Raw genomic sequence first — 12,176 nt, forward strand, 5'->3', positions numbered from 1 at the left:
CTAGAGCAGGTGGGGGGACTGACAGTTTCCAGGTGTTATCAGTGTGTACGAGGCAATACACGCACAGGAGGAGGTAAGACCACACAAAGAGATGGTGTAAGGTATGCAGCAGAGGACAGAAGTTGGGAAATGGAAACCCATAAGGGCAGTGGAGAAGGCACCTATTGTAGGTAGAGAAGAAATGGAAAGCAGTGTCCTGAAAGTCAAAGAAGGAGAGGATTCTAAGAATGAGTTTTCCTTGGTGAGGAAACGTGGTTCAGACGTTAAGGCTAGGTTCCAAAACTAGACTCTTTGGGTTAAACCCTCCCTCTACTCCTTATTAGCTGTGTGACCTCGGGCAAGTTTTAAACCTCTCTGTGCTTCATTTTTATTACCTGTAAAGTGAGGATAACCAGAGTACCCATCTCAGGTTGTTTGGTGAGTGAATTAGCATGTTTACAGCCCTTAGAATAGTATGGGTTTGTAGTATCTACTACAGTAATAGCTGAGAGTTAAAGTAAATTAGGGATTGAAAAGTACACATTGGATTTTTCAAATAGGAGACACATACACAACTCTGTGAGCAAGCATTTTACATACATTACATCATTGCAGCCCTAAAACATTTCTGTGAAGGTACAGTATTATTATTTCCATTTTACAGATGAGAAACGTGAGGCACAAAGAGGCTCGGTGACCTAGTCCAATTTCATAGAGCTAGTTAAGTGTCTAAACTCAGATCTGTTTGATTCCAAAGCCCATACTTCAGTTAGACACTAAAATTTCAAGATGTGGAGTACATGGTGAGGAGCAAGCTGAGTGTTTATAGATTTTTTTTCACTTCTAAACCTCAATTTTCCTGTCTATTAAATGAGATAATAATAGTACCTACCTCATTATGGTTTTATAAAAATAAATAGAGCTACTTAAGAAACCCTTAGCAAACCACTAGGCACATAATAAACACAAATCTTCAACGCATGGTGGTAGCTAATGACAATAACAGGAACTTATTGACATATTTGTTAGAGTAAATAGAAAAATTAGTGATCTATGATTAGATTTTTAACTAACCAAATTGCCCTGAATTTTGATAGTAATGCAGGAAAATGCACATTTTCTAGTTCTATTTGTGCTGGCTGAAGGTAGAATTTAGGTCAAGGTTTTGGGGACTTCATGTGGTTTCCCACTTTGCTTGTTTTCACACCTTCCCACTTCTTAAGGACAAATATTTAGGGGACAGAAGGGCCCAGTGAGAGACGTCTGATGCGGGCTTTGTACATGTTCTGCTCAGTGAGGCAGGGAATGCCTGCCCCTGGACCTCACCTCCCTAGGGAGAATACCACCTTCTCAGTTTGCTGAAGCTAGTTTCTTTATAACCACATATCTTTGGTGAAAATGACAAATGTTCAATAAACACAGTCACTTAAACTTGAGGATTGTGCTTCTCTAATGGGGAACTTGTGAGGATTAAATGAGATGTGAGGGCCTGTTGTTTTTTGAGATACATGAAGACTTTTTCTACTGCATTTCCTATGTATGGGTTTGGCTAACTTTACTCTTAAGAGAACAGAAAATCCTGTAGTGAATTTTATTACTTGCTGTTGAAGTTTTTTTTTTTTTTTAAGGAAGGATGTATTTCCCTGCAGAGCTTATGATTATCAGTGGAGAACTTTTGTTCCAACCTCTTTAAAGCTCATGAACTCATGAACTGCTATCACTCAGCTTTCAATTTTAAAATAAATAGGTCTGAATATTATATATTTGTACCTGATAATTAACACAGTCATTTCAAACTTGGGAGTTATGTTTATTATGAAAAATCAACGACAGGAATATCAATACTGGCATATATTGGCACCTAGATTTTATTTATACTTTATCTTCATAAGCACATTAGAAGTCTGCCTAATTTTTTGATGGGGCTTGTGAATATTGAGTACCGGAAAGCCACGGGGGTTCTTCTAATTTTAGAAACTCATTTTGGAGACAGATCAGAGAATAATTTCAAGTGTATAATTTCCTCAAGTGAAATGAGGCATCCTGACATGCCTTCAAATAGATTCCAGGAAATATGGGGTTTAGTGATTTTTCTCTGATAAAAAGGTAGTGTTGTTATTTACAGTTGACCAGAATTTTAATATTGCAGCAAGTAAAGTAGACTAGCTAACTTGTCTTATTCATACCTTTGAATTATCTGAGGTTATTAATGTGGCTTTATCTAGGAAGAAAACATATTCAGGATAAATCAACTCAGAGTATTTTATTTTGAGAAAAGCAAATAAATGCAATTCTGTTCCTTCCTATTTTGAATAAAAAAACCTTTGTGAAATGGAATGCAGTTTTGAACTCTAACATTTCTATTTCCCCTTTTGACCCACTCAACAGAAATGTTTGTTTATGCAACTAAATATCTATGAACAGTACAATAGATTATAGAGACATATTTCCATTTTTTCTTCTCTGGACTTAGTGTCTTGCTTTTCAACAAAAACATCCGAGTTTACACTGAAAAGTGTAAACCTTATGCATGATTATTTGACTGGCTCAGAATAAGTTCACAACTTGTGTTCAGACTGAATTACTTCAAAGAGGGTGATGCAGAATGGACAGTAAACCCTGGAGCTGCTTCTACAAAGAATTTAAAGAGTGGCTGAGGCAGACAATTATTTTATACACAGAAATCTGGAAAAATACTGTCTTCTCGGGAAGAGGAATATTCTTTTGGAAAGTTAATCCTTAAGTAATTGTGTAAATAGTTCACTGGAATTCAGCATGATACCTAGTATGCTGCAAGTTTCTACAATGCCTCCTAAGTTACCAGAGAAATATTAAATTGTGTGCCGTGTAGAGAGATTTGTGCTTTTATTTATATATTTATACTTTGTATCTGTTTTTATTAAAGGATTTAATGCAGCATACAACAAAAGGATACAATGGATGAATAATACAAATAAGTAGCATTGGATAAGATAAATAAGTACTAGGGATGTAATGTACAACATGATTAATATAATTAACGCTGCTGTGTGCTGTATATGAAAGTTGTGAAGAGAGTAATCCTAAGGGTTCTCATCCCAAGGAAAAAATGTTTCCTCTTTTTCTTTTATTTTGTATCTATATGAGACGAGGGATGCTCACTAAACTTATTGTGATAATCATTTCATGATGTATGTAAATCAAATTATTATGCTGTACACCCTAAACTTATACAGTGCTGTGTGTCAATTATAGCTCGATAAAACTGGAAGGGAAAGCTACATAAATAGCAATGGAAAGTCAGGATTAAGGAAAGAGTAATTAGACATGCTTAATGTGAAGGCGAATGGGATAACTGTGGTTGACTTTCGTATTTGCCCCTGAGCTTTCTGAAAGCCCAGGTGAAATGATACATAATCACCTGCATCATTTTAATGTGTGGAGGGCAAGTATTCTGATTTTTCAAAGGGAGCAAAATCCGAAAATATTTTTTTCAAGTGGGATTTTATATCTACTACTCTAAGTTATCTAGGAAAATATCTTCAATATTATTTTTCACAAATTTTGTAGAGAAATTTCTTATGGTGTTCTTCAGTAACATTAAAATACACTTCAGTGGAAAATAATATGCAAGGGCACAGGTTAATACATTCCAGCGTGGCAGAATTCGGGGGTCTGGTTTGACATTTGGATACAATTTAGAGTACCTAGAGACAGCAATTGATTTCATTTATTTTAAATAATCTGTAGATAACACCTCTTTCTGAGGAGTTCCTGATAGAGAATAATAAAATATAATGTAATGAATTCTGATAACAAACTTAGTACTAAACTAAATACTAAAATTCTGTCTTGTTTGAGGGTTATCTTTGTAAACTAAATGAGGAAGTAATAAGACTGACTTATTTATAAAAATTGAGGAGTCTAGCTAGAACCTTTGCTTTGAATAAACGACCCTTGCCCACCTCAACATGGAGACAATCTTCGGGCCCAGTGATCTCTAAGGAGGCCAGGTCCTGACTGTGAGCGATATTGATACAATCCCATGTCCACTCTGCTGGTGGAACTGAAAAGCTTTTTTCACTGGCGTCCAGACCCATTCACAACAGCCTGGATTGTCTTAATATTTCATTGCATTTTCTAGTTTTTTAGAGTTAGAAATCAGTTTTATTTTCAAAGAAACATTGACAAAATCAACACCATCCAGAAAGAGATCATCAGGATGATGAAGTGTCTATATTTGGAAAACATGAAAGAGCTAGGAATATTCAGCTTAGGGAAGTGAGTGGTTAAAGGGAAATTGATGACACTTCAAATACGGCTCTCTGCCTTCTGGAAAACAAGTCACTTAAGAGCAGAATTAGGACTAGTGCATCCTTATTAGGAAGACAGTTTTCAACAGGGAGATGCTTGTTAAGAATTAGTGTTGCCCACATGTGGAAAGGGCTGTCTAGTGAAGCAGGGAGTACTTTTCTTTAGAAGAGCTTTTTTTTTTTTTGATGGCTTTTGTGTGTGTGTGTGTGTGTATAAGCCATACATTTTTGTTTCTTTGCATGTGTTACAATTCTTGTTGTTGTTGATAGCTGGACATTTAAAATAATATAATGTGGCAACTTTGGAAATCAGATTCTCCCCCCTCCCCAAAGTTTGTTGTTTGTGTTTGTTCATTAATTACTTTTCTGAACTAATTCTGTAAAGTCTGTACTCTCTCTGTCCTGTGTGGCCACTGAAATCTCGGCTCACTTAGCTTAGTGGTCACTTAATGAACGAACTGAAGTTTCCTTTAGATACCTGGAACCAGTAGGTCTCCCAGACTTTGCCAAGGGTGTACAGAGCCTCAAGGTTAACCAGAAGTGAGATCTTTGGGCCTTTTTAGGTCTTTCCTGAGCTTGTGCACAGCCCTGGGCTTGAGCAGAGCTCTACTCACATGTGTAACTTTCTAGATCCCCACAAATATGTTAGAGCTCTGCCAAACCCCCTATGGATTTCACATTCTCCAGTTTTTCCTTTTAAACTTTTGACTAGTCCATTGCGTGCAACTGTTATCCACTACCTCAGGCAGCCTCAGTGTTGAACAGTTACCTCTAAATGCTTTTGACAAATATTCCCAGGAGAAAAGGCTGTCGCCCTGGTTGAGCTGCAAGTCAAGTCAAATAAAGACAGCCTTGCAAGTGAGCTCTTCCAGGGAACCACCAGATAGGACAAATAATGACAATTCTTTGAGAATGGGGCTTTGAAGGAGCTCCAACCCTATTCTGTTGCCTTTGGTGGCTGCCAGACCACGGGTTTTTACCATAATCGTCGGCTGTTTATTTTCAAGGCTCCTGCAGAGCTGGGGAGGGGAGATGGGAGTAAGGCAAATTAAAATGCCACAAAGCTTGCTGTTCTTACTGAGATTCAGGTGCTTTTCCTGAATAAATGCTCCCCAGATTGCTGCAAGTGTTTGGTTAATTTCCAGAGTTCTAAAAAAGTTGATTCTTACTATTTTTGCTAGTGCTTTCATTGTTTATGTAGGGGAGAGACTATTCAGAGGTCATTTCTCTGCCAGTTTTGTGGATGGCACTGTAGAAGTGCTTTTTAGCCAATTTTTACAAGTTAGAAAGTTGAATTATTGACTTCCAAGTTCCCCTCCCACTCTAGAACATTCAGTGTTATCTAATGTATCACATTCCCAAACCATCCTAGATGATATAATTTACTGTACCTTTTTTTCTGGTAAATGTGATTGTTTAAAATAAAATTGAAAGAGACTTTACCTGATGCCAAAATATGAAACACAGTAGACTGTAGCTTAGTTATCAATCTCTGCTTTGTTTTAGTCACAGATTAAAAACAATATTACCTTTTCTGCACGTTCAGCTTATAGAGTGAATTAGTCTAAAGGGGTGGGGATCTTATACCAATAGGAAGAACTATATGGGTAAAATTTAAGCACCAGGGACTACTGAAAAGGTAGAAATCAAACAATAATTGACTTACAGCATTTCACAGGGTTGAATCATTAGCATATGTATTTCATGAGTAGTTTAGCTTTAATTGTGGAATTTAATATTATTATCATTACCAACATATTGGTATGCCCATGCTGATTCTTTATTCATTAAAGAACCATCTTTGTAATAAATACTGAAAACATAGTTAAGGAATCAACTAAACAATGCAAAACCATTTTATATCAATTTCTTTAAAGATGGATTTGATGATCTGGTGCTGCATTACTTAGCAATGATGTTAAATGATAAGTTAATATAAATTAATTTCCCAAATGGCTGAAGCTAAACCCTTTTAATTAAGTATTTTTGGTGTGTCTCTTTTCAAACTATGTTAAAGATTTCTCTGCTTCATGACGAGGCTCATGATCTATCATCTCAGTGGCAAAAATCATTTTGGATAGTTACGTCACTGTCTTGAGAAACAGTGACCGCCACCTTGGCTCTTGTGGGCAAGGACTGTTTCATTAATACTCGGTGGTGACACAATGCTGTGCTTTTGGTATTTTATACTCTAAAAAGGTGTTGTACTCCTTCTTGCCCATTAATACCTGCTTTTCATAGATTTTGCATCTCTTTTAATTTGTGCTTTCTAATCTTCTGTGGGCTGACGTACCAGTTACATCTGATTCCTACTGAGCTCTTACCATATATGAGATCACATTCTAAATGTTTAAATGTGCTTGTTCATTTAATTCTCCCAACATCCCAAACAGGTAGGCACTATTATCATTCATGTTTTCAGACAAGAAAACTGAAGCACAGAAAGATTAAGTAACATTCCCAAAGTCACATAGTTTATAAGTAGCAGAGGAGGAATCTGAATTCACAATTCTGACTCTGCAGGTCATGATCTATATGGTGTCCTATAAGGATGCCTGTTGGAATTACACATAAGCATAAGAGTGAATGGGCTCTGATAGACTACCTGAGTGGAACTCTTTGAAAAATATTTGAACTTCGGAGATTGTGACATCTATTTTGGTTTCCCACAGTGTGTGTGTGTGCCTGTGTGCATGCACGTGTGTATGTATTAAATAGGTGTGAAGACCAGAGAAGTGATTTTATTAAACCAGTGTTCAGTAGTATTAATTATAAATATTTTAACTTCCTTTTTGGTGAAATTGATGAAACCTTGCTAATGTTTTGCTGTTAATTTGCATTACATAGTATACCAAAAAAGGTAGTTATTGAAATGGGTCTGTGACTAATTCTACATGATTTTTATTTCTTGAGAGTAATGGCTTATTAGGGTACGCTTACTGATCAGTGTCTTTGGAAATCTAAGAATTACATATTATTCATTCCTCTCCTCCAGTATAATGCACAAATTAGCAACTGATTCAATAGTCTTGCTTTCCTTGATTTAGTTACTTATGGAATCTGGGGAATAAAACAAGGAGGCAGTTATTTTAATAATTATCAATTTCCTTTTATTCATGTGGCTGCCTCAGCAGGGTAAGCACTGAGTCACTTTTACCCCAAACTCAGAATAAAAGCTTCAAAAAGTCGAGTTCTTGTTGGGAGATAATTTTCCATGGGTCTCTTGCGTTTCTGTGTGTCTTACAAGCAGAGAGACTGGCTGCCTTTGTTCCGGACTGTCTTTTCAAGGGTGTTTGCATAGAAAACAGCCTTGAAGATAGACAGTGTCTCCCTTCAGAGAAGAGGGCAGGTTTGTTTACTGTCTAGTATAATGAAGATAATGTCTCTCTCCAATATGAGAGGCAGGTGTACTTACTGCCCATTATAAAATATTAGGGTTCCCTAAGCTTGGGGTTCCTTTCCCATAATGTAATCCTCTGTGTGTGCAGGCATCATCTGGCCTTCTTCATGTTGCCCTTGGGACTTGAGGAGCTGGCATGTACCCTGGCTATTGCTATCGCTATAAGTAATAAAGCCCTTTGTCTCTGTCTTCTGCAGCATCCATGAAACTGTGGCAGGCTAATTTGTTACCATCCAAATAGAGAAAAATCTCAGAATCTTCAAAGTTCTTGAATTTTATTATAATTTTAACTTTTTCTAGATTTTTCACTTTAATTTAGAATCAGCTTCCCTTTTTTTTTTTTAATTAATTTTTATTGGAGTATAGTTGATTTACAATGTTGTGTAGTTTCTGCTGTTAGTTTCTGTTGTGTTAGCAAAGTGAATCAGTTATACATATACATATGTCCACTCTTTTTTAGATTCTTTTCCCACATAGGTCATTACAGAATATTGAGAAGAGTTCCCTGTGCTATACAGTAGGTTCTTATTAGTTATCTACTTTATATATTGTAGTATGTTTATGTAAATTTCCAACCTTCTATCTTTTTTCTCTAAATGTTCCTTTTTATAGTACCCTATTCTTTTTCATGAACATAAAATCTTCTCTTATGCCTCTGAAGATTTTTTTTTTTTCACACACACACACTGTATTTTATTTTTACAAGAGATAAATAGACTGACACCAAGCATTGTACATGGATGACCACAACAAAAACAACAATGATTGCAATTACCGAACATTAAACACACTCATACTATGTCATAATATTGACATTCAGTCCAGTAATCCTCCACTGTAACAGCTCCTTTACTTTGCAGTGAAAATTGATTTGTATATTCTTTGCCTCTGAGTCCTTGTGGGATTTTTTTTTTTTTTAATTCAGACAGAAAGTCACAAAAATTATACTCATCCTCATCAGTTCACTCAGTCCCATGTAATTAATTTTTTTTTTCATCTTGATCTTTTGTTAGCACTTTTATGAGTTCATCAGGTTTTCATTAGAGTTCTGAAAATGCTTATTCATTCAGTTCAGCAGTACAGTCAGTTACCAGAAACCTATACTTGTCAGAGTCTTTTCCATGAATTTCTTGAAGATGAAAGCCTTTTATAGGAACATATTTGCAAAAGCATCAGAGTACACCCAGAACTGTCTGTAAATGACAAAAGACTTAAAAATGACCACTGTTAAAGATTTGATGACAGTTCATAATAATGCAGTTGACAAGAAAATTAGTTATTTCTGAGATATACATTTTAAAGTAATAACTAGGATTATGACTTATAACATTATACCAGAACATATAAGATTTTTAGAAATGTCATGTAATGTCTGAAACATTTATATTAACATATTTCCATACATATTTCCATACAAATACAAATATAAGATTTTTAGAAATTTCATATAATGTCTGAAACATTTATATTAACATATTTCCATACATATTTCCATACAAATACAAATTCAGCTTCCCTTTTGAAGGGTGAATGATCTTTTCTATGCTGTGGGCTCACTAGAGACAAGGCAAGTAGCCTGTGCATTGGTCACCTAATAGGTCACTTATGGCAATTGTTAGTCCCATTCTACCTTCTTTTCTTTGCTTCCTCCTGCCCCCCATTTTCCTCAGTCATGGCTCTTCTTTCTCTTACTTTTTTTCCCCTCCTCTCCTCTTCTGTCAGAATTCTCTTCTATATCTACCATAGCCACTCCTTAGCCTTTGTACTTAAAACTAAGCACAAAGAGAAACCTTGCTAATCTTTTGAAGTCAGCTGTCTCTAGCCTGAAGGGGAGCTAAAGATACCTTTCAAACCCCTACCTGGTAGAATTAAAACTTGGTGTCATGACAGGAATTCCCCCATGTGTATTTCTGCTACAGGCAGTGGACAGAAGTGTGTGCACACATGTGCAGTAGGAGGAAGGCAACAGATTGATTTCCACTCACTGGCAAGTTTCAGCAACAGAATGGGGAAACATTCTTGATCTTTGAGGAAAAATCTCTGACCAAATGAGCTATAATCAAACAGTGAATACAAATAATAATAATAATAATGACACATTATTTTAAAAAATTTCAGATCAGTCTGTATCAGGGGGTCAACCATCTGTATGGCCTAAGCCCCAAATCTGGCCTACTTTTTATCTGTGAAGTTTCATTGGAACCCAGGCACATCCATCCATTTACATACTGTCTATAGCTGTGTCCTGTTACAGTGGCAGAGACGAGTGGTAGCAGTAGAGACCGTGTGACCTGCACAGCCTAAAAGATTTTCTGTCTGGCCCTTTACAAAAAGAAGTTTGCCAACCCCTGCTCTAGATGTTGTATTTTATACCAGTGATTCTCAATTTCAGATTGTGGGGAAGCCAGCAGAAGGAGTAGACTCTTCAGAATCACATAGGCAGGCTTTTCAAAGAGTGCACACCTCTATCTCCCCTCCAGCTGCTCATAGGGTCTCCCTGTTGAGAGTCACTGTCTTCAAGTTTATAACTCAAGTCGTTTGGTTCCACTAACTGATACAGATGACTTGCTTTCACTATTTTGACCCACTGTAACACATCCAAAGTAACATTGACTGTGTTATTTCTTTTACAGGGTTGTGGGAAGAAGATGTATTCTTTTTTGAGAGGAACCAAACAATTGCAGGTGCTCAGGTTCCTGGGGATCTCCATTGGAGTGACACAGATCCTGGCCATGATTCTCACCATTACTCTGCTCTGGGCTCTCTACTATGATAGAAGGGAGCCTGGGACAGACCAAATGACGGCCCTGAAGAATGACACCACTCAGCACCTGCCTTGTCACTCAGTGGAACTGTTGAAACCAAGCCTGTCAAGGATCTTTGAACACACATCCATGGCAAACAGCTTTAACACACACTTTGAGATGGAGGAATTATAGAGACTGTCAAAGAAGGAAACCACAAATTTATTTTATTGGACTTGTGAATTTTTTGAGCACACACTTAACCGTTTCAGAAATGTGTAGAAATAAAAATGTTGCCATAAAAGGATACCCAAGCACATAATGTTCCAGCCCTTAAAAGAAAGTGGGAAAAGTATATATATTATAAGGCACCACCTGGACAATAGTTGATGCCCTTTATAATGCTGAGGACTGATCTAATACCCACTTTATAGCCTGTGTAAGATTTTTACTGGACACAGTTATGCTTTGAGGTTTATGCTTTGGCATAGTTTGATCAGCATTTCTGCATCCATGTAAACGAGCCATGCTGTTGTGGGATTGGAGCTACAGTAAATTTGATTCACTTCCATAAGCTTGCTAGTATATAAAGTTCCAAATAACTGCTAACATAGGAAGTTAGACAGTACTAATGACTTTTATTACTTGGTGATATATTCTTTTGAGGGTAAATAGACTATACATAAGTACACTCTGAAGATTGGTGACTACCTAAACGTGATTTTTGCTGGTTAATAAAAATATTCTTACTACTTACAAGAGCAAACTTAAACATTGTCTTAAACTGGTCAGGGATATATGTGTATATGAGTCTGTGTTAAGTCTGTATAATTCAGTAGATTTCAGTTCTTATAACATTAAGCATAATAATTGTGAAATGGATACATTCGTCCTGTATAGAAGCATTGTTTTTAACCTTTCCTGTTAATAGAGCTTTAAAATTCTGTCTTGGGTTTATATTACATGCATAACTGTTAATTTAAATACTTAACCACTAATTTTGAAAAATGACTAGTGTGATACAAAGGAATCATTATAATTCAGAATGTAGTCTGGTCTCTAGGAAGTATTAACAAAAAAGTTTACATATAACTTAGTTCATTCAGCAAAGACCTGGATATTATCTTTCTGCCAAACTGAGACTCTTTTTGACACTAAACACTTTGTAAAGGAATTTATCTTTGCTTTCTCCAAACAAGAAGTGGCAGTCTCCAAGTCTCAATATAATTCTACAGAGAATAGTTTTCCTTTTCCCCAGCAAAAAGTTGAGAGAATCATAAAAATAAGTGACAATTTAGCTAGAGATTTTCTTTGCCTTACTTCACTGATTAAGATACTATGGTGAATTACACAGATTATTAAATTTTTTATAAGAGTAAACTATATTTATTTGAAATGGGAAAAGTGCATTTTACTGTATTTTGTGTATTATGTTTATTTCTCAGAAAATGGAAAGAAAATTAAAACGTGTCAATAAATATTTTCTAGAGAGTAAAAATTTGTCTGTGTCTAATTTTTATACATTGTAAGCCCTTTCACCATTCAAAAATATTAGCAAGGGGAAAAATATGAGAAGAAATGTTGAATAAAGTAATAATAACTATTTCCAAAATCCAAAAGTAATCTATAAGAGTATGTGCCTTCACTGAGAAATGACAAAGAGGTGCCCATTTACATTTCAAGTTTGATTTTTGAGCTAATTGATAATGTAGCTGTCTGATACAATATAAACATATGCCCATTTATGTCACTTTATCTTCT

General features: G+C 35.9%; 1 protein-coding gene across 6 annotated transcripts in view; it reads left to right on the forward strand.

The window, feature by feature from the left end:
- The window catches only part of TSPAN12 (tetraspanin 12), a 67,350-nt gene extending 55,437 nt beyond the window's left edge, over positions 1-11,913 (forward strand). For all 6 annotated transcript variants that reach the window (XM_059933522.1, XM_059933527.1, XM_059933523.1 and 3 more), the window contains one exon: positions 10,305-11,913. In XM_059933522.1, coding sequence (XP_059789505.1) covers positions 10,305-10,610 — 306 coding nt within the window. In that variant the 3' untranslated portion in view covers positions 10,611-11,913. The remainder of the gene's footprint in view (positions 1-10,304) is intronic.
- The last annotated feature ends 263 nt before the right edge of the window (positions 11,914-12,176 follow it).

Source organism: Balaenoptera ricei, chromosome 9 (genome assembly GCF_028023285.1).
Source record: "Balaenoptera ricei isolate mBalRic1 chromosome 9, mBalRic1.hap2, whole genome shotgun sequence".
Lineage (NCBI taxonomy): Eukaryota > Metazoa > Chordata > Mammalia > Artiodactyla > Balaenopteridae > Balaenoptera > Balaenoptera ricei.